This window comes from Nerophis ophidion, linkage group LG16 (assembly GCF_033978795.1).
Source record: "Nerophis ophidion isolate RoL-2023_Sa linkage group LG16, RoL_Noph_v1.0, whole genome shotgun sequence".
Lineage (NCBI taxonomy): Eukaryota > Metazoa > Chordata > Actinopteri > Syngnathiformes > Syngnathidae > Nerophis > Nerophis ophidion.
The window spans coordinates 13,614,870-13,639,079 of record NC_084626.1 but is presented as its reverse complement, the minus strand read 5'-3'; the positions used below and the strand labels follow the sequence as shown (position 1 = coordinate 13,639,079).

The 24,210-nt window shown below is 41.7% G+C and overlaps 1 protein-coding gene across 3 annotated transcripts in view; it reads right to left on the bottom strand.

Moving 5' to 3' along the window:
- Nucleotides 1-6,509: 6,509 nt before the first annotated feature.
- Nucleotides 6,510-24,210, bottom strand: part of rassf1 (Ras association domain family member 1) — a 33,926-nt gene continuing 16,225 nt past the window's right edge. Inside the window, exons 5-7 of one of the 3 annotated variants that reach the window (XM_061874332.1) lie at nucleotides 14,430-14,634; nucleotides 14,239-14,354; nucleotides 6,510-7,188 (exon numbers count right to left, since the gene is read on the bottom strand). In XM_061874332.1, coding sequence (XP_061730316.1) covers nucleotides 7,039-7,188; nucleotides 14,239-14,354; nucleotides 14,430-14,634 — 471 coding nt within the window. In that variant the 3' untranslated portion in view covers nucleotides 6,510-7,038. Of the gene's footprint in view, nucleotides 7,189-14,238; nucleotides 14,355-14,429; nucleotides 14,713-24,210 lie in introns of all 3 variants that reach the window. The other 2 variants (XM_061874333.1, XM_061874331.1) reach the window with 2 other exon arrangements.

The following is a 24,210-nucleotide window of genomic DNA, read 5'->3' as shown; positions in this document are numbered from 1 at the left end:
TTCCATCCATTTTCTACCGCTTATTCCCTTTCGGGGTCGCGGGGGGCGCTGGCGCCTATCTCAGCTACAATCGGGCGGAAGGCGGGGTACACCCTGGACAAGTCGCCACCTCATCGCAGGGCCAACACAGTTAGACAGACAACATTCACACTCACATTCACACACTAGGGCCAATTTAGTTTTGCCAATCAACCTATCCCCAGGTGCATGTCTTTGGAAGTGAGAGGAAGCCGGAGTACCCGGAGGGAACCCACGCATTCACGGGGAGAACATGCAAACTCCACACAGAAAGATCCCGAGCCTGGATTTGAACCCAGGACTGCAGGACCTTCGTATTGTGAGGCAGACGCACTAACCCCTCTCCCACCGTGAAGCTTATTACTTTTGTAATAAATGTTTTATTTTTTGACTCAAATCGTTGTCCTGTGTTGTATTATTATCATAATCAATTAATAAAAGCAAAAGTACAAATTTGTTTTTCAAAAGTATCACACCCCGATGACGACACTTCCGGTATCTGTATCGGTATCGGCGATACTGGCCGGTATCGGCGATACTGGCCGGTATCGGATCGGTATCGATACCCACATTTGCGATATTGCCCACTGGATAGATAGATAATACTTGCCAACCTTCAGGCCTCCGATTTCGGAATGTGGGGCTGGGGGCGTGGTTGGGGGCGTGGCTAAGAGGGGAGGAGTATATTTTCCGCTAGATTCATAGATTCACCAAGTCAAGTATTATATATATATATATATATATATATACATATATATATATATATATGTATATATATATATATATATATATATATATATATATACATATATATATATATATATATATGTATATATATATATATATATATATATATATATATATATATATATATTAGGGGTGGGCAAATTAATGCGTTAATTACGCGTTAACTCATCAATCTATTAACGCCGACAATTATTTTATCGCACATTTGCGTATGTTGTTTACATGCTTTTATTTTGTTAACGCCTTTTCTTAACAAGATGGCATCTCCCGGATGTACTTCGGCGTGGAGGGGCTCTTTGTAAAGATGGAACATTTGGCAAAAATAACGGACAATTCTGCAAATTTCAAGGCTGGCTTACAGCGTGGTCACTCCGGGATCACTTACGACCGCCAGACAATTCTGAATGTGGATAGATCGGGCCGTTTTGGACTGAATGACGCGTGCTTGCTAGACCGGCTAGCAAGCATGGGAATACTTTGCCGGCTACATCCAGCGGCTTGTGAAGCAGCGGAGTATATGTGTTGTCTGTCTATTTACGAATAATGCAGACGAGGAGTGTTGGCTGAGTTTTTAACGTTTGCTTTCAGAGCGTGCATATCACAACATACAAGATGCCGTTATGGCGACACAACCTATACCGGGCTACCGCGCATGCTCGTCACTCCTGTTGCATGCTGGGTAGAGTAGTTATTTTTTCCCTGGCTCATAACATCACAATATAGTACCATGTATATGCGTTCAGTTTATCAAAGCACCAAGCAAACAATCGGAAAATTCCCATCATATCAATTCCTAGATATGGTCATAATTATTTTAAGTGCACTACGCAGAATAAACACAACATTATTAATATCGCTACTACGGATAATTTGATCAAAAATTCCCTAAAACAGCCCACTACCTATAACATAGGTTTTTCAAACATAAGATCCCTGATAAAAAAAATGTTTCTGCTGTTACCTCAGAAATTGCCTGTTCAGATGTTATGATTGTGGCTCAGAGATTTGTATGTAGATTATATTTATTTTCCATAACAAACAGGATAACTTAAATACCCTGGCAGTGGCAATAAGCTTAAATGTTTGTATTTACATTTTTTGAGTTGATTTTCATAAAATATGCTATTTAACTGCTACTGTTTAACAAGGACTGATTTAAATTGTGTTTGCACAACAAATGTTTTGGCGCTTTTGTTCATGTGGGAGAATACTCCAATAAAGGTGCACTACACACTACTTTTGAATTAATTATTGGGCTTTGCGTATACAATGCAGTTAATCGCGATTAATCGGAGAAATAGTGCGATTAACTTCGATTAAAATGTTTAATCATTGCCCAGCCCTAATATATATATATATATATATATATATATATATATATATGTATATATATATAGATATATATATATATATATATATATATCTATATATATATATATATATATATATATATATATATATATATATATATATCTATATATATATATATATATATATATATATATATACCGTATTTCCCTGAATTGCCGCAGGGCATATAGTATGCGCCTGCCTTGAATTACTGCCGGGTCAAAATCGCTTTGCAAAATAGTTACCGCAGGATTGATATTACCGCCTGGTCAAACTCGTGATGTCACGAGTGACACTTCCCCTGTCATCATTTTCAAAATGGAGGAGGCTGATTTCAATACTGGTAATTTGAAATCGCACAAAGGGAAGAAGATTAAGAGCTATTCAGTAGGATTTAAGGTCCAAGCTTACATCACACCCAAATTTTTACTGCATGCCTTTGGTAAGTGCAGGAGTGAGAAGAGATTTTAAAATATTTAGCACATGCTTACTTTTACCGCATGCCTTTGGTAAGCGCAGGAGTGAGAAGAGGTTTTAAATTATTTAGCGCCTCGGCGGCAATTCAAGGAAATACGGTATATATATATATAATAAATTATAAATGTGTTGTACTTGTATAGCACTTTTCAACCTTTCAAGGTACTCACAGCGCTTTGACACTACTTTCACATTTACCCATTCACACACTGATGGAGGGAGCTGCCATACAAGGCGCTAACCAGCACCCATCAGGAGCAAGGGTGAAGTGTCTTGCTCAGGACACAACAGACGTGATGAGGTTGGTACTAGGTGGGGATTGAACCAGGGACCCTTGGGTTGCGCACGGCCACTCTCACACTGCGGCACGCCATGGGAGAGTGCAAATATATGTATATATATATATATATATATATATATATATATATATATATATATGAATAAAAGAAATACTTGAATTTCAGTGTTCATTTATTTACACATTTACACACACATAACACTCATCTACTCATTATTGAGTTAAGGGTTAAATTGTCCATCCTTGTTTTTCTAACCATATGCATGTACAGTAGATGGCAGTATTGTCCTGTTTAAGAGTGTCACAACATTGCTGTTTGGCAGACAAACTGCTTTACGGGAGACGAAAACGGACTGCTGTTGTTGTGTGTTGTTTTACCGCACTGTGAGGACGTTAATGAAACTGCCTAACAATAAACCCACATAAGAAACAAAGAACTCGCCATCGATCATTCTACAGTTATAAGGTCATTGGGGCAGACACGCTCTTTATACACGTCACTCAGGTCCGCATGGAGCTGGAGGGGGCGTGGCCTCCAGCTCCGCCTGAATTTCGGGAGATTTTCGGGAGAAAATTTGTCCCAGGAGGGTTGGCAGATAGATAGTACTATATTGATTCCTTCAGGAGAGTTCCCTCAGGGAAATTACAATTCCAGCAGCAGTGTACAGAATTTAAATACAATTTAAAAAGTAAATAATAAATAATGGGAGTATATTACTGGGATGAGAATCCATCCATACATCCATTTTCTACCGCTTGTCCCTTTTGGGCTCGCGGGGGTCGCTGGATCCTATCTCAGCTGCAACTACTGAAAGAGCGCGAACTTGCTGCGGCGTGAGCGTAATGTCACGTTATCGATGGGAAAATGCATTTTTAGACAATATGATTTGCCTAAGAGGCTCGGCAACCTAAAATGTTGAAAGAGCCATATTGGACCAAAAATACAAAAACAAATCTGTCTGAAGCCCCACAAAATTAAAAGCCATATTACATACAGATCGTGTGTCATGAGATATAAATTGAACTAAGAGGACCTCAAATATACTTAAAACTTAGGCATAATGATGCAATATGTACATATATCTAGCCTAAATAGCATGTTAGCTTTGATTAGCTTGCAGTCATTTAGTGACCAAATATGTCCGATTAGCACTCCACACAAGTCAATAACATCAACAAAACTCACCTTTGTGCATTCATGCACAGCGTTAAAAATTTGGTGGACAAAATGAGACAGAAAAAGAAGTGGCATAAAACATGTTATAGAAAGTAGGAGAAAGTAATACATGTAAACAAACTACAGTGAGTTCAAGGACCGCCAAAATTAGTAGGACAAAACGGCGCTCGCCAAATACTCGAATCAGTGATTGATTGATTGGAACTTTTATTAGTAGATTGCACAGTACAGTACATATTCTGTACAATTGACCAGTAAATGGTAACACCCGAATACGTTTTCCAACTTCTTTAAGTCAGGGTCCACGTTAGTCAATTCATGGTACAAATATATACTATCAGCATAATACAGTCATCACACAAGTTAATCATCAGAGTATATACATTGAATTATTTAAATTATTTACATTCAGTGAAGCATGTTTAATACAAACAGTGTGCTTTATAACAATTAGGGAGGTTTGTGTCATGTTTGTCATCTTACAGAAACCATGTTAACACAAAAAATATATTTTTTCCCCTCATCTTTTTCCATTTTTCATACATTTTCGAAAAAGCTCTAGAGAGCCACTATGCGACTCTAGAGCCGCGGGTTTCCGACGCCCAGGCTAGGAGACACTGAGAGTAACAAGCGGTAGAAAACAGATTTTTTTAAAATAATAATACAAAAATATATAGAAATATATATGAATATATATATATATTTTTACCTGGGACTTCCTGCGGGCTGGATTTTGGATGTTTTCAGGCCATAAATGGGGACCCCTGGTATATACTATAGTGGTGTATCTTGCGTGATCATCAGAATCAGCTTTAACACTCAAGGAATTTGACTTGGTAAACCGTGCTCTCCTTGCTTAATGTAAACAATGAATATAAATGATTTACCCCAAGTAAGTACTTAAATAACTAACATGTGCAAGGCTAATAAGGTGAATGTGCAGTGGTGAGTAGAGCGAAGAGCAAACAGATGGTGAAGTGAACATGAATTAGTCCATTCACAGTGACAGCTTAGCAACATGTCTGACACTCTGTGACTGTGTCGTGTTCATCAGAGTGGGGGAAGAAAGTGTTCTTGTGAGGGGTTGTTTTGCCTGACAGCAGCAGATTTTTTCCTCTCCCACTTTTGTGTAATATGTCCGAAGAGTTTTTTGGAAATGTCAGTCCTCGTGCCATGTCTAAAAATCATTTCTGTGTTAGGTTCCAATACATTTAAGCCAGAGTCACAGACATACAGGTGGTAATTGTCCCCACTTTTACTTAAAACAGAGAATGAGAAAAAATATTCAGTCCAAGCCTGGGCCCCTGGAGAGGGGGTCCAGATTGAGACCAAGGAAAAAAAAACAACTCATAGCCATAGTACACATAAACATGTAAGTAAGAGGGAAACGTGAAAAAACAAGGACATTGTGGAGGATTTGCTTCTTCTGGTTTTTCAGACCACCAAGGTTGGACATAACAACCTCATTCATCGTTGTGAACAATTATTTATTTTTCAGTATATAATTTTCATATGCTTTTCAGCCATTAAGTTTAGTTTCAGTTCTCGCACTCTCTCGTGCTCGTTCTCCCTCTTCTCCCTCTCCTTCCCGGCTGCTGCCTTTAACAGAGCGACAAGTGATTAGATAAACGCACCCAGGTGGGCCATCTACGCACCTGTCGCTGATCTTGAAGCCGGTCCTGGCACATACCCGCTTTGCTCCAGGTCTGCAGGCCACACCCCCGACAGACATTAAATACATCAAAAGAGCAGAGCTGATGCAACCAGCTGCCACTCCAACAGTGCCACTTTTACACACAACCACATAAGTAAAAGAACAAAAAAAACAAAAAATAATCAACTAATAATATATATTGCTTACACATGATTGCACCATGTATAGACAAGCAACCAAACAAAATCATCATTTCAACACCCACATACGCTGTGGCTGCCTCAGGGGTGTTTTACGCCATCGTCTACTGGGATGGGGGGAGCATGGCCAGAGACAGGAGCAGACCCAACAAAGCAACCTAGAAAGCCGCCCACCAACTCTCTGCCAGTGTCCAGTCCGCATGGATGAGCGAGGATGCGTCCAAGGAGACCGAGGCGTCTGATACACTTTCATTCACCCAAGACATTGTGAAGCCCGTACGTCACAGCTCCAGCTCCGCAGCCCTGTGTCTTCATCCGCATATCCTCAATTCTCTCCAAATGGTCTCCGGTGTGGCAGAGACCCAGCAGCTGGTCCCCACGGCCAAAAGGCTCCCAGGAGGCACAGAGCCCACAAAAGAGCACCGCAGAAGTCACGAAAGTGCCACCCCTTGTCACACATCCCCAAAGGGTCCCGAACCAAAAGGCAAATAAAAAGACATGAAATCAAGAGGGAAACATAGAGAACGCAAAAGGATGACACAACCACGACAGCGACGACATCTTGAATTTTTTTTTTTTAAGTAATTAAATTTGCATTCATGAAAAGCAAATTAAATGACCAAAACATATGCTGACCCAGAAAAAACAAACTTGCAGATTTTTTGTTTTTTTTACATTAAGTAATTGTATTGGGTGAGAAGAAAATACTGCAAGTTTTTTTTGTTCCATAATGTGTTAATCATTCTCATTTTTCTACTTTACTTTTTAAAATGACACTCATGAAACCCTCAGACCATCAGTTTATTAGATTACACTATAAACACAATTTATCTAACACATTTCCACAGTCACCGCCACTAAAGTGCTAACATGTTTTAATTGAAACATTTGACGAAATAAAACTACTCTTTATAACTCGTGTGCTTGTGAAACCACGACAAATAACCTAAACAAAGCAGGATGACTCTCAATCCAGTTATTTACTTATTTACACTGGCACTGCTGTCACACAAAACATTCACATTAAATGTACATCCAGTATCTCTAGTAAACTTTATTAAAACATGTCGTTCCCTTTGACACTGGAGTTCCGTGTATATTGTGGATTAGCCCAGAGTCAAGCAGGAGCAGTAATCCTGGCCATGGCCCTCGTCATCAGGTCTTGAGCATAAGCATAGCGCCTCACTATTTGCCGTAAATGCTCCTCTTCCTCACGCTGCAGGATCCGCAGGAAGTTGCATAGCTCGGGAAAGCTGAAGGCATCCCACTGTGAAGGATCAGAACGTCATTTAATTTACATGCTGTTAGTATTGTGTACAATTTGTACATTTCCACTTTACTCACATTATATTTGTGTAAGTTTTGAGTACGTTCCCTAAAATTAATATGTGAAACAAAAAATATATTCAATTAAACATTACTTGAAATACATTGATATCGAAATTATGTTATGTTCTCGAGGTGTCTCTGCTTTTTCCACTTTTGATACCGATATTGCAGTACTGACTGTCGGTCAATACCGATATCGAGCCGAAAAGTTATCTACCGGATAACCGGAAGTTGTCAAATTTTCTTTTCTTACACTTCTGAGTCTCACTTTCAAGTATGCAATCATTTCAGTTTGTCCTAAGTGTGTTGCCGCAGTCAGGATATAAAGTAGTCTTTGGCATTGAGTTGAATGTTCCAGTCTTGTATTTTGTTTAGCTCCACAAAGTGTCTGGACTTATTACACACCAGCTGTCTGATTGAAACTTGCATCTTAGATGTAATTTTCATTGTCAAAGATGGCGGTGTTGAAATCGCCATGTAAAAATCGCTAAAGCTAGTAGCATGTATACAGCATATCCAATGTAATTTAGCATCAAGCTACCACGTTTGTTTCTTTTTTGTTGGAATGTCACAAAGAAGCTCTTTTGTGTCTCATGTAAGTTATATTGACATATTTTATTATGATACCTGTTTTTTGCTGACATCGGACCGCTTTCTGACCAGGATACTTTGATTAAACACATTTTTGAAAATAACAATTAAATAAAAGTAATGTTAAATATTTCAGAATTATTTGTGTCACCTGTGAAATTTCAAGTTGAAACCCAACACAACAGAATGCGGTTTTACTGATTAATTGTAATTTTAAGGGTGTCCCTATCCGATATTGATATCAGATATTGCTCCAATATCAGAAAAAAAAACAAGCTGCAGGCTTGAGTCTAAAATCTCTGATATAAGCTCCTATACAGGCAGTTCTGCAGCGTGATTACTTGTGCAAAAGTGAAGCGTTAGTTAACATCTAATGTCTTCCAATTAGCACACCTTTCTTTACTTTTATTCAAGTCATTTACAAAAGGTAAACATGGTTATGTCCTCCTTTATAAGGGGCTCGATTTATTTAATTACATTTTCTTTTTTAAATAAATCAACATAAAAAACACAAGATACACTTACAATTAGTGCACCAACCCAAAAAACCTCCCTTTTTAATGACAAAAACCTCCCTTTTTCATGACAAAGAAAAGAAAAAAAAAGAACCCCCCACACTCCCCCCTTCCGCCGGGCCGCGGGACAAATTATCAAGCGTTGACCGGTCCGCAGCTACAAAAAGGTTGGAGACCACTGCTATAGGCTACTAGAAGCTGGTAGTTACACAACAGCTAAGCACACAATAGCATACAAGTGAGACATACGTAATAGTTATCCTTCATTAAACAATATGGCATCTAAAACAGCACATTTGTCAATATAAAAAAAAAATCAAATAATTATAGTTTCATATTACTTACACATAAAGTCTCCAAGGTAGTATGTATTAAAAAGTATCCAGAAACAAACGTGTCTGGATCATTCAACTTACTGCCTTACGAGCCTAACTTCTCGCCAAAACACAAATTACAACTCCACCTCTACTTAAAGGGGAAATGCACTTTTTTGGAATTTTGCCTATTGTTCACATTCATTATGAAAGACCAGAAGACGGATGTTTTTTTTTCATACATTAACTCATAAATAAATGTAAGCTTACAACGAAGCCAATGAGAGGTCATCTTTTCCGCCTATAAAACAAAATACTATAAATAATCACCCCAAAACCACCAACAATACTCTGTTTACATTTCATGATTTGAATATTAAGCAAGTATTAGTGATATTGTTATTATAAGCGCTAATGCAGAAAAATTATTTATAGCGGCGCATTGATCACAAGCTTGTGTGGCTATATTGACATCATCGAGTGGTAAACTGCTACCTTGCTTCCTTGCTTGTGGAAATGTATTGTAGATCATAAATCATGCCTCTCACCCCAATAGTAGAAGGATGAGGAGCCTTCCGACAAATTTGTACACTTTGACAGCCAATTTAGACCTGAAAATGGCAAGAACGACATGAAAAGACGCTTGGTTCCAACCCCCTTTTCTTCGCAAGGTTTATGAGTCATTCTTCATCTAAACTGGAATATAGCAAGATTCTATCAGTCGACATCCTAATGACAGCAGACCTTGTACAATTAGCTATATTTTATTATATTTGAAAAAAGCCAACGTTGTGATGTTTTTTTTAAATTAATGCATTATGCTTTAAATACGTAAATATTGTAATATTATATTTGTCATATATATTTACAGTGTGTATAAAAAACCTAAATGAGGGTGTTTGGATGTTTTTCGGGTCTGTATAGGCCGAGTAGAGCAACTCTCATCGGCTCCAATATAAGTGCACTTTTGATCGCATTCATTTACAATCTCAAATGCATGAAAGAAAAAAAACATATGTGTTCTTGTCTTACATAAGGATTGTGAATGATAGGCAAAATTTAACTTAAAAAGCGCAGTTCCCCTTTAAAGACAGCATAAGTCTGTCCTAATTTTAGTGTTTTTCATACCTATACCCATATAATTATATATATATATATATATATATATATATATATATATATATATATATATATATATATATATATATATATATATATATATCTCCTCTCTGAGCTGCAACCTTATCGTGGTAGAGGAGTTTGCGTGTCCCAATGATCCTAGGAGTTATGTTGTCCGGGGGCATAAAGCCCCCTGGTAGGGTCTCCCAAGGCAAACAGGTTCTAGGTGAGGGATCAGACAAAGAGCAGCTCGAAGACCTTTATGAAGAAGAAAAATCATGGACCCAGATTTCCCTCGCCCGGACGCGGGTCACCGGGGCCCCCCTCTGGAGCCAGGCCCGGAGGTGGGGCACGATGGCGAGCGCCTGGTGGCCGGGCCTGTTCCCATGGGGCCCGGCCGGGCACAGCCCGAAGAGGCAACGTGGGTCACCCCTCCAATGGGCTTACCATCCATAGCAGGGGCCATAGAGGTCGGGTGCAATGTGAGCTGGGCGACAGCCGAAGGCAGGGCACTTGGCGGTCCGATCCTCGGCTACAGAAGCTAGCTCTTGGGACGTGGAACGTCACGTCACTGGGGGGGAAAGAGCCTGAGCTAGTGCGCGAAGTTGAGAAATTCCGGCTGGATATAGTCGGACTCACTTCGACGCACAGCAAGGGCTCTGGAACCACTTCTCTCGAGAGGGATTGGACCCTCTTCCACTCTGGCGTTGCCGGCAGTGAGAGGCGACGGGCTGGGGTGGCAATTCTTGTTTCCCCCCGGCTCAAAGCCTGCACGTTGGAGTTCAACCCAGTGGACGAAAGGGTAGCCTCCCTCCGCCTTCGGGTGGGGGGACGGGTCCTGACTGTTGTTTGTGCTTATGCACCAAACAGCAGTTCAGAGTACCCACCCTTTTTGGGAACACTCGAGGGAGTACTGGAAAGTGCTCCCCCGGGTGATTCCCTTGTCTTACTGGGAGACTTCAACGCTCACGTTGGCAGCGACAGTGAAACCTGGAGAGGCGTGATTGGGAATAATGGCCGCCCGGATCTGAACCCGAGTGGTGTTTTGTTATTGGACTTTTGTGCTCGTCACAGTTTGTCCATAACAAACACCATGTTCAAACATAAGGGTGTCCATATGTGCACTTGGCACCAGGACACCCTCTGCCGCAGTTCCATGATTGACTTTGTAGTTGTGTCATCGGATTTGCGGCCTCATGTTTTGGACACTCGGGTGAAGAGAGGGGCGGAGCTTTCTACCGATCACCACCTGGTGGTGAGTTGGCTGCGATGGTGGGGGAGGATGCCGGACAGACCTGGGAGGCCCAAACGCATTGTGAGGGTCTGCTGGGAACGTCTGGCAGAGTCTCCTGTCAGACAAAGTTTCAATTCCCACCTCCGGAAGAACTTTGAACATGTCACGAGGGAGGTGCTGGACATTGAGTCCGAGTGGACCATGTTCCGCACCTCTATTGTCGAGGCGGCAGATCGGAGCTGTGGCCGCAAGGTAGTTGGTGCCTGTCGGGGCGGCAATCCTAAAACCCCTTGGTGGACACCAGCGGTGAGGTATGCCGTCAAGCTGAAGAAGGAGTCCTATCGCGTCCTTTTGGCTCATAGGACTCCGGAGGCAGTGGACAGGTACCGACAGGCCAAGCGGTGTGCAGCTTCAGCGGTCGCGGAGGCAAAAACTCGGACATGGGAGGAGTTCGGGGAAGCCATGGAAAACGACTTCCGGACGGCTTCGAAGCGATTCTGGACCACCGTCCGCCGCCTCAGGAAGGGGAAGCAGTGCACTATCAACACCGTGTATGGTGCGGATGGTGTTCTGCTGACCTCAACTGCGGATGTTGTGGATAGGTGGAAGGAATACTTCGAAGACCTCCTCAATCCCACCAACACGTCTTCCTATGAGGAAGCAGTGCCTGGGGAGTCTGTGGTGGACTCTCCTATTTCTGGGGCTGAGGTCGCTGAGGTAGTTAAAAAGCTCCTCGGTGGCAAGGCCCCAGGGGTGGACGAGATCCGCCCGGAGTTCCTTAAGGCTCTGGATGCTGTGGGGCTGTCTTGGTTGACAAGACTTTGCAGCATCGCGTGGACATCGGGGGCGGTACCTCTGGATTGGCAGACCGGGGTGGTGGTTCCTCTCTTTAAGAAGGGGGACCGGAGGGTGTTATTCCAACTATCGTGGGATCACACTCCTCAGCCTTCCCGGTAAGGTTTATTCAGGTGTACTGGAGAGGAGGCTACGTCGGATAGTCGAACCTCGGATTCAGGAGGAACAGTGTGGTTTTCGTCCTGGTCGTGGAACTGTGGACCAGCTCTATACTCTCGGCAGGGTTCTTGAGGGTGCATGGGAGTTTGCCCAACCAGTCTACATGTGCTTTGTGGACTTGGAGAAGGCATTCGACCGTGTCCCTCGGGAAGTCCTGTGGGGAGTGCTCAGAGAGTATGGGGTATCGGACTGTCTTATTGTGGCGGTCCGTTCCCTGTACGATCAGTGCCAGAGCTTGGTCCGCATTGCCGGTAGTAAGTCGAACACATTTCCAGTGAGAGTTGGACTCCGCCAAGGCTGTCCTTTGTCACCGATTCTGTTCATAACTTTTATGGACAGAATTTCTAGGCGCAGTCAAGGCATTGAGGGGTTCCGGTTTGGTAGCCGCAGGATTAGGTCTCTGCTTTTTGCAGATGATGTGGTCCTGATGGCTTCATCTGACCGGGATCTTCAGCTCTCGCTGGATCGGTTCGCAGCCGAGTGTGAAGCGACCGGAATGAGAATCAGCACCTCCAAGTCCGAGTCCATGGTTCTCTCCCGGAAAAGGGTGGAGTGCCATCTCCGGGTTGGGGAGGAGACCCTGCCCCAAGTGGAGGAGTTCAAGTACCTAGGACTCTTGTTCACGAGTGAGGGAAGAGTGGATCGTGAGATCGACAGGCGGATCGGTGCGGCGTCTTCAGTAATGCGGACGTTGTACCGATCCATTGTGGTGAAAAAGGAGCTGAGCCGGAAGGCAAAGCTCTCAATTTACCGGTCGATCTACGTTCCCATCCTCACCTATGGTCATGAGCTTTAGGTCATGACCGAAAGGATAAGATCACGGGTACAAGCGGCCGAAATGAGTTTCCTCCGCCGTGTGGCGGGGCTCTCCCTTAGAGATAGGGTGAGAAGCTCTGCCATCCGGGAGGAACTCAAAGTAAAGCCGCTGCTCCTTCACATCGAGAGGAGCCAGATGAGGTGGTTCGGGCATCTGGTCAGGATGCCACCCGAACGCCTCCCTAGGGAGGTGTTTAGGGCACGTCCAACCGGTAGGAGGCCACGGGGAAGACCCAGGACACGTTGGGAAGACTATGTCTCCCGGCTGGCCTGGGAACGCCTCGGGATCCCCCGGGAAGAGCTAGACGAAGTGGCTGGGGAGAGGGAAGTCTGGGTTTCCCTGCTTAGGCTGTTGCCCCCGCGACCCGACCTCGGATAAGCGGAAGATGATGGATGGATGGATGGATATATATATATATATATATATATATATATATATATATATATATATATATATATATATATATATATATATATATTTATATATATATATATATAAATATATATATAATTATATATATATATAATTATATATATATATATATATATATATACATATATATACGTACACATATACATACACACACACATATATATATACATATACATATAGATATATGCATACATGTATATATACATACATATATAGATATATACATACATATATATAAATTTATACACATACATATATACATAAATATATATACATACATATATATATACATACATATATATAAATACACATGCATTTATATGTACGGTATATATATATATATATATATGTACTCAATTCAATGTGTTTTCTTTATTTTCAGGGCTATTTACATTGTAGATTTTAACTGAAGGCATCAAAACTATGACACCAGTGAAATCCCTTTCAGGTGACTACCTCTAGAAGCTCATCGAGAGAATGCCAACAGTGTGCAAAACAGTAATCAGAGCAAAGGGTGGCTATTTTGAAGAAACTAGAATATAAAACATGTTTTCAATAATTTCACCTTTTTTTGTTAAGTATGTTACTCCACATGTGTTTATTCATAGTTTTGATGCCTTCAGTGACAATCTACAATGTAAATAGTAATGAAAATAAAGAAAACCTATTGGATATGATGGTGTGTCCAAACTTACGGCCTGAACTGTATATACATTTATTTATTCAAGACTCAAATACTAACATCGTATCAGAAGTGAAAAACCAGTATTGGCACACTACTAGTTATTATTTATGTATCAATTTCAAGTCATTTCTACAGTGTGTCTGTATGACTTCCTATGGGTGGGACTTGCATGTGCACATATTGCACATTCTGCCTTGCAACACGGTCGCCAGAAAATGTCCAACTTTGAGGGTTACATTACATCTTAAGGTACTGTAAATTACTTACATTAACTTCCCCAGTTTCATTCTCCTTGAGGACCAGACTCAGGACTTTTTCACTGGGTCCCGCACACAAGCGCAGCCGTAAGGGACACTCATCGTCACTCAGTTTCCGCATGTACACTGAACAGAACAAACAACGTCAACTCATCGTCTAGAGTAGTTTTGGTGCCATGATGACGACGATGATGACACTACCTTGACCGTGTCTGTCGGCGCGCTCAAAGAGAGCAAACTTGGCGGGGTTGTCCACCACCGTGAACTTGTTGAGCAAAGCCTGGATGACTTCTCGCACTCGTGTGTGGGAGCTGATATGCAGGTGCTTCGCAGAGTCCTTAGGGAGATAGAAGGACGTCCGCCGTTGCAACCACCGGCTGTGCTCGTACTCGTCCTGTGTTTGGTCCTGAGCAGGCGGCAGGGTGACAGGACGGACTAATTGAAAGTGGACTTTGATGAAACCGGTGTAGGAGCCATCTTTGTTCTGAAAGGATGACATAAGTCATTTAGTGGTGAATCTGCATCGAGGGAACGGTGTCTCCATTTCTCTTTTTAGGAAATATTTTATATTCGATAGAGAAGTGACTTTATTGCAAAAATTTTGGATATACATTTAGTATTTTTTAGCATTGTGTGTGACGTCTACCATAACTAGAGATGTCCGATAATGTCGGACTGCCGATATTATCGGCCGATAAATGCTTTAAGAAGTGATAGCGGAAATTATCGGTATCGATTATAAAATGTAAAATTTATGACTTTTTAAAACGCCGCTGTACGGAGTGGTACACGGACGTTGGGAGAAGTACAGAGCGCCAATAAACTTAAAGGGGAACATTATCACAATTTCAGAAGGGTTAAAACCAATAAAAATCAGTTCCCAGTGGCTTATTTTATTTTTCGAAGTTTTTTTCAAAATTTTCCCCATCATGGAATATCGCAAAAAAAGGCGTTAAAGTGCCTGATTTTCGCTATCTGTAAATCCACCCATCCATTTTCCTGTGACGTCACATTTTGACGCCAATACAAACAAACATGGCGGATAGAACAGCAGGATATAGCGACATTAGCACGGATTCAGACTCGGATTTCAGCGGCGTAAGCGATTCAACAGATTACGCATGTATTGAAACGGATGGTTGGAGTGTGGAGGCAGATAGCGAAAACAAAATTGAAGAAGAAACTGAAGCTATTGAGTGAATAGCTATTGAAGCTATTCGGTGATCGCCTTCAAACCAACGTTTGCATCTTTTGACCACGGGAGCAACTTAAATCCGCCGATTGGCAAGTGTTTGTTTGGCATTAAATGTGGGTGGAGGGAAAGGCTGGATGCAAATATAGCTAAAAATGTAAATACAGCTAGCCTAAAGAGCATGTTAGCATCGATTAGCTGGCAGTCCTACCGTGCGTAAATATGTCTGATTAGCACATAAGTCAATAACATTAACAAAACTCAACTTTGTGTCTTCGTTGACTTTATCGTTGGAAATGCATCTGCTTTGAGTGTCGCAGGATATCCACACATCTCTGTGCCACGTCTGTCGATAGCATCGCTATCGTCGGTAAAATGTGCAGAACAAACGAGGGACTTTCGCATCTTTTGACCACTGGTGTACTTGAATCCGTCGATTGGTATGTGTTTGTTTGGCATTAAATGTGGGTGGAGGGAAAGGCTGGATGCAAATATAGCTACAAATGAGGCATAACGATGTAATATGTACATACAGCTAGCCTAAAGAGCATGTTAGCATCGATTAGCATGCCGTGACCATTGATATGTCTGATTAGCACACTCCACGTAAGTTACACCCTCCGACAAGACACCGGCGAGGCATGATGTCTCCAAGGTACGGAAAACAGTCGAAAAAACGGAAAATAACAGAGCTGATTAGACTCGATGTTTGTAATGTGTTTGAGAAAATGGCGGATTGCTTCCCATTGTAATGTCACGGGTGAAAGGTCATCGCTCCGACAGCGAACAATTAAAAAGCGTTTAAATCGCCAAATTCACCCTTTTAGAGTTCGAAAATCGGTTAAAAAAAACATATGGCTTTTTTTCTGCAACATCAAGGTATATATTGACGCTTACATAGTTCTGGTGATAATGTTCCCCTTTAAAAAGGCACTGCCTTTGCGTGCCGGCCTTAATATCTACGGCTTTTCACACACACACAAGTGAATGCAAGGCATACTTGGTCAACAGCCATACAGGTCACAGTGAGGGTGGCCGTATAAACAAGTTTAACATTGTTACAAATATGCGCCACACTGTGAACCCACACCAAACAAGAATGACAAACACATTTCGGGAGAACATCCGCACCGTAACACAACATAGCAAATACTTAGAACCCCTTGCAGCACTAACTCTTCCGGAACGCTACAATATACACCCCCGCTACCACCTCCACCCTCCAACCCCGCCCACCTCAATCTCCTCATGCTCTCTCAGGGAGAGCATGTCCCAAATTCCAAGCTACTGTTTTGAGGCACGTTAAAAAAAATAATGCACTTTCTGACTTCAATAATAAAAATGGCAACTTGAGTTGATTTATTTTTGAAAACCTAGTTACATTGTTTAATGCATCCATTCGGGCATCACAACAAAATTAGGCATAATAGTGGTGTTAATTCTACGACTGTATATATCAGTATCGGTTGACATCGGAATCGGTAATTAAGAGTTGGACAATATCGGAATATCGAATATCGGCAAACAGGTCATTATCGGACATCTCTAACCATAACCTTTTTTTAAAAAAAAAATCATCGATAGGGTAGAAATTATGGTACTCTACTCTAAGAGCAGTGGTTCTCAACCTTTTTTCAGTGATGAACCCCCTGTGAAAATGTTTTAAATTCAAGTACCCCCTAATCAGAGCAAAGCATTTTTGGTTGAAAAAAAGAGATATAGAAGTAAAATACAGCACTATGTCATCAGTTTCTGATTTATTAAATTGTATAACAGTGCATAATATTGTTAGTGTGTAGTGGTCTTTCTTGAACTATTTGGACAAAAAGATGTAAAAATAACTAAAAACTTGTTGATTTCTACACATAGAAGTAATCATCAACTCAAAGTGCCCTCTTTGGGGATTGTAATAGAGATCCATCTGGATGAATGAACTTAATTCTAAACATTTCTTCACGAAAAAAGAAATCTTTAACATCAATATTTATGGAACATGTCCACAAAAAAATTTAGTTGTCAACACTGAATATTGCATTGTTATATTTATTTTCACAGTTTATGAACTTACATTCATATTTTGTTGAAGTATTATTCAATAAATATATTTATAAAGGATTTTTGAATTGTTGCTATTTATAGAATATTTAAAAAAAAACCTCACGTACCCCTTGGCATACCTTCAAGTACCCCCAGGGATACTCGTACCCTCATTTGAGAACCACTGCTATAGAGTCTGTACTCAACACAAAAAAAAGAAAAACACTTTTTAATACAGTATATAAATTACTGTGAACAAGCAGCAGTCCAAATAGACGGTGAATGCAGTCAATTCAAAGCCATTCAAAGGTTGTGTACTATCTCCTGATGTGTTTAACATCTACAGTAAAATGATCTTAGGCAACATCGTTCATTAAGATGGTATAAAAATTGGAGGAATTAATGTTAACAACCTCAGATATGCAGATGACACTGTGCTAGTGGCAGACTCTGAAGAAAAACTGCAGAACATCCCGAACACATTAGTAGCCCACAGTGAAGCAAACGGACTGGCTCTAAACCTCAACAAAACCGAAGTCATGACAGTTTCTAAAAAAAACACATCCACCTGCATGTAACATCACATGCAACAAAAACAAAATAAAACGAGTGGATCAATTCAAGTACCTCGGTGTCACAGTAAGATCTGATGGTAGGTGTGAAAAAGAGATAAACATTGCCTTGTCAAAAGACAGCTTCAACACAATGAGTATCCACCCATCCCATCCATTTTCTACCGCTTATTCCCTTTTGGGGTCGTGGGGGGGCGCTGGCGCCTATCTCAGCTACAATTGGGCGGAAGGCGGGGTACACCCTGGACAAGTCGCCACCTCATCGCAGGGCCAACACAATGAGTATTATATTTAAAAATAAAAACATCTCAACTGACACCAAACTCAGAGTGCTGAATGCTGGACTTTAAACAATCAACAACTGAGAAAATTAGAGGCCACTGAAATGTGGTTCTTCAGAAAAATACTGTGCATATCGTGGGTTTAAAAGAAAAGTAAAGAAGAGGTATTGCTAGGGGCAGAAACAAGATCATCTCTAATTGCAACGATTTGAAATAGGCAGCTGAAATTCCTATCATTAGAAAAGACAGCTCAGAAAAGCTGATGTTAACAGGAAAACTAGTAGGAAAGAAAGCTCCAGGTCGACTAGGAACAACATATATCAACAGCCTTAGAAATGTTATTGGTGGAGGGCGGGGCATCAAAATTAAAACAATAACAAGATTTCGGGGCTGTAGATCTAATTTTGAAATGAGCATATCCCAGAAGAACTACTGTTATCAGTTATAGAAGTATTCGAAAAGAACATGATTTATGAATGCCTTTTGACATATCAAGGCCATTTAAAGACCTACTGAAATGAGATTTTCTTATTTAAACGGGGATAGCAGGTCTATTCTATGTGTCATACTTGATCATTTTGCAATATTGCCATATTTTTGCTGAAAGGATTTAGTAGAGAACATCAACGATAAAGTTTGCAACTTTTGGTCGCTAACAGAAAAGCCCTGCCTTTACCGGAAGTCGCAGACGATGACGTCACATGTTGATGGCTCCTCACATATTCACATTGTTTTTAATGGAAGCCTCCAACAAAAGGAGCTATTCGGACCGAGAAAACGTCAATTTCCCCATTAATTTGAGCGAGGATGAAAGATTTGTGTTTGAGGATATTGATAGCGAGGGACTAGAAAAAATAAAATAAAAATCAAGTTAAAAAAAATAAAACGCGATTGCATTGGGACGGATTCAGATGTTTTTAGACACATTTACTAGGATAATTCTGGGAAATCCCTTATCTTTCTATTGTGTTGCTAGTGTATAGCATTTAAGTCTCATCTTAAAACTCATCTGTATACTCTAGCCTTTAAATAGACCTCCTTTTTAGACCAGTTGATCTGCCGCTTCTTTTCTTTCTCCTATGTCCCCCCCTCCCTTGTGGAGGGGGTCCGGTCCGATGACCATGGATGAAGTACTGACTGTCCAGAGTCGAGACCCAGGATGGACCGCTCGTCGGGACCCAGAATGGACCGCTCGCCTATATCGGTTGGGGACATCTCTACGCTGCTGATCCGCTTGAGATGGTTTCCTGTGGACGGGACTCTCACTGCTGTCTTGGAGCCACTATGGATTGAACTTTCACAGTATCATGTTAGACCTGCTCGACATCCATTGCTTTCGGTCCCCTAGAGGGGGGGGGTTGCCCACATCTGAGGTCCTCTCCAAGGTTTCTCATAGTCAGCATTGTCACTGGCGTCCCACTGGATGTGAATTCTCCCTGCCCACTGGGTGTGAGTTTTCCTTGCCCTTTTGTGGGTTCTTCCGAGGATGTTGTAGTCGTAATGATTTGTGCAGTCCTTTGAGACATTTGTGATTTGGGGCTATATAAATAAACATTGATTGATTGATTGATTGATAATAGTACCTGATAGTCGGAAGGGTTTGTCCACGGGTGCCTTGAGACCAGTGTCTGATGGAAGTCGACGGCAGCTTTATGGACGGTACAAGCTCAGCTGATCTCCGGTAAGTGGCGAATTTTTACCACAATTTTCTCACCAAAAACTTCTGGTTTACATTTGGTCGGGATCCATGTTCGCCTGACCGCTCTGATCCATAGGAAAGCTTCACCTCCGGGAATTTTAAACAAGGAATCACCATGTGTTTGTGTGGCTAAAGGCTAAAGCTTCCCAACTCCGTCTTTCTACTTTGACTCCTCCATTATTAATTGAACAAATTTCAAAAGATTCAGCAACACAGATGTCCAAAATACTGTGTAATTATGAAGCAGACAACTTTTAGCTGTGTGTGTGTGCAGCGCTAATATTTCCTAACAGTCCGTGACGTCACGCATAAACGTCATCATTCCGCGACGTTTTCAACAAGAAACTCCCGGGAAATTTAAAATTGCAATTTAGCAAACTAAACCGGCCGTATTGGCATGTATTGCAATGTTAATATTTCATCATTGATATATAAACTATCAGACTGCGTGGTGGGTAGTAGTGGGTTTCAGTAGACCTTTAATGATGACTTGACATGAAATTGTTACATATGGCACCTTTAAACTAATGAATTCTTTAATATTGCCTCTAGCAATTTGTCATCCAGCAGACACCTGAGTCATTTCCAAACAAGCACAAAAAAAAATCCCTGGTTAAAAAAAAGTCACAATTTGCCAGGGGTGTGAATAATTTGGGGCTTGACTGTAAATAAACAAATAAAGGTGCATCCTGGAAATAGCGTGTGTCTGTCTGACATGCGAGTGTGCAGCCTAGTGGGCTAATTGGCCTGGCCTCTGCTGCCTTTGGAAGGCTATGGTCCAGGGTTTTCTTGAACAGGAATCTAACCATCTCCACCAAGACAGTCTAGTATAAGGCAGTCTGCCTCTCCACGCTGCTCTATAGTTCCGAAACCTGGACACCCTACCAGAGGCACATCCAGAGTCTCGAGGCCTTCCACATCCGCTGCCTCCAAAGGATCCTGGGTCTGACCTGGGAAGACAGGGTGCCCTACACTGAAATTTATGACCGGACCAACACACCCAGCATCACAGCACTCCTTGGCCAAAAACACCTAAGATGGGTCGGACATGTGATTCGAATGCCAGCCCACCGCCTACCCCGTCAAATATTGTATGGCCATCTTTCAATCGGTCAAAGGTCTGCCGGGGGCCAGAAAAAACGGTATAAGGACCACATTAAAACTCTCCTGAAAAAGTGTGACATCAAACCACCAGCACTGGAGTCCCTGGCTGCTGACCGCCAGACATGGAGCTCTACTTGCCACCAGGGAATCACTCATCTTCAGGAGAAGTTCACAGAGCGGAGAGCACAGCGGCGTGCACAAAGACACCAACGTGCCACAGCACCAGCGACCATCATTGCTGCCTTCCCCTGCCCCTCCTGTGACAAAGTCTGTGGATCACGCATAGGCCTGAGCAGCCACCTGGCTATGCACAGGCGAAAAGCACAACAATAACCAATCCAATACTTCGTTTGGAGCAACGTCATCATCGACATCGATGGACTGCCATAAGGGCTAATTCATCCATTGACCGTGGCGGCACAAATTATTACATTATATCATTATACTAGTGTTGTCCCGATACCAATATTTTGGTACCGGTACCAAAACTATTTTAATACTTTTCGATACTTTTGTAAATAAAAGGCACCACAAAAAATGCTTTATTTTATTGTATGGCTTTATTTAACAAAAAATCTTACGGTTCATTACGGGTGGTGGGGACTGGTACTTTTCAGAGGCTGTATTGTATCAAATATGATTCATTAGTATTGCGGTAGTATGCTAATACCGGTATACCGTACAACCCTACAGTACACATATGGTAAATGGGTTATACTTGTATAGCGCTTTTCTACCTTCAAGGTACTCAAAGCGCTTTGACACTATTTCCACATTCACACACACATTCACACACTGATGGCGGGGGCTACCACACACGGCCATAACGACGACCCATCAGGAGCAAGGGTGAAGTGTCTTGCTCAAAGACACAACGGACGCGACGAGGTTTGGTAGAAGGTGGGGGATCGAACCAGGACCCCTCAGGTTGCTGGCACGGCCACTCGCCCAACACGTGCCACGCCGTCCCCAACTTGTTGCGCAACTTGCATGCCAAATTCTAAACTTGTGAAACAGATGAAGAGTGAATGAGTGAAAAAAAAAATAGACCATGTCTACTAGTGAAGTGAATTATATTTATTTGCCCTTATGTGGGTTCTTCCGAGGATGTCGTAGTCGTAATGGTTTGTACAGTCCTTTGAGACATTTGTGTTTTAGGGCTATATAAATAAACATTGATTGATTGATTGATATATATCGCTTTTCTCTAGTGACTCAAAGCGCTTTACATAGTGAAACCCAATATTCGGACTTTATCAAAGAATTCTCAGACTTCGTTGCTGATCTAGTGACGCACGCCGATAATATAATTATAATGGGGACTTTAATATCCATATGAATACCCCATCGGACCCACCGTGCGTAGCACTCCAGACTATAATTGATAGCTGTGGTCTTACACAAATAATAAATGAACCCACGCATCGCAACGGTAATACGATAGACCTAGTTCTTGTCAGGGGTATCACAGTTTCCAAAGTTACGATACTCCCGTATACTAAAGTATTGTCCGATCATTACCTTATAAAAATTCGAGGTTCAGACGCATGTTCGTCAAACTAATAATAATAATAACTGCTATAGCAGCCGCAACATTAATGCTGCCACAACGACAACTCTTGCTGACCTACTGCCCTCGGTAATGGCACCATTCCCAATGTATGTGGGCTCTATTGATAACCTCACTAGCAACTTTAACGACGCCCTGCGCGAAACCATTGATAACATAGCACCGCTGAAGTTAAAAAAGGCTCCAAAAAAACGTTCCCCGTGGTTTACAGAAGAAACTAGAGCTCAGAAATTATTATGTAGAAAGCTGGAACGCAAATGGTGCACGACTAAACTTAAGGTGCACCATCAAGCATGGAGTGATAGTTTAATAACTTATAAACGCATGCTTACCTTAGCTAAAGCTAAATATTACTCAAATCTCATCCACTGTAATAAAAACGATCCTAAATTTTTGTTTAGTACGGTAGCATCGTTAAACCAACAAGGGGCCCCTTCCAGTAGCTCCACCCACTCAGCTGATGACTTTATGCAATTCTTTAGTAAGAAAATTGAAGTCATTAGAAAGGAGATTAAAGACAATGCGTCCCAGCTACAACTGGGTTCTATTAACACAGATACGATTGTAGATACGGTGGATACTGCCCTCCAAAATAGTTTCTCTCGTTTTGAGGAAATAACATTAGAGGAATTGTTACAACGTGTAAATGGAATAAAACAAACAACATGTTTACTTGACCCTCTTCCTGGGAAACTTATCAAGGAGCTCTTTGTATTATTAGGTCCATCAGTGCTAAATATTATAAACTTATCACTTTCCTCTGGCACTGTTCCCCTAGCATTCAAAAAAGCGGTTATTCATCCTCTCCTTAAAAGACCTAACCTCGATCCTGACCTCATGGTAAACTACCGACGGGTGTCTCACCTTCCCTTTATTTAAAAAATCCTCGAAAAAATTGTTGCGGAGCAGTTAAATGAACACTTAGCGTCCAACAATCTATGTGAAACCTTTCAATCCAGTTTCAGGGCAAATCACTCTACGGAGACAGCCCTCGCAAAAATGACTAATGATCTATTGCTAACGATGGATTCTGATGCGTCATCTATGTTGCTGCTCCTCGATCTTAGCGCTGCTTTCGATACCGTCGATCATAATATTTTATTAGAACGTATCAAAACACGAATTGGTATGTCAGACTAAGCCCTGTCTTGGTTTAACTCTTATCTTACTGATAGGATGCAGTGCGTCTCCCATAACAATGTGACCTCGGACTATGTTAAGGTAACGTGTGGAGTTCCCCAGGGTTCGGTCCTTGGCCCTGCACTCTTCAGCATCTACATGCTGCCGCTAGGTGACATCATACGCAAATATAGTGATAGCTTTCACTGTTAGGCTGATGACACCCAACTCTACATGCCCCTAAAGCTGACCAACACGCCGGATTGTAGTCAGCTAGAGGCGTGTCTTAATGAAATTAAACAATGGATGTCCGCTAACTTTTTGCAACTCAACGCCAAAAAAACGGAAATGCTGATTATCGGTCCTGCTAGACACCGAACTCTATTTAATAATACAACTTTAACATTT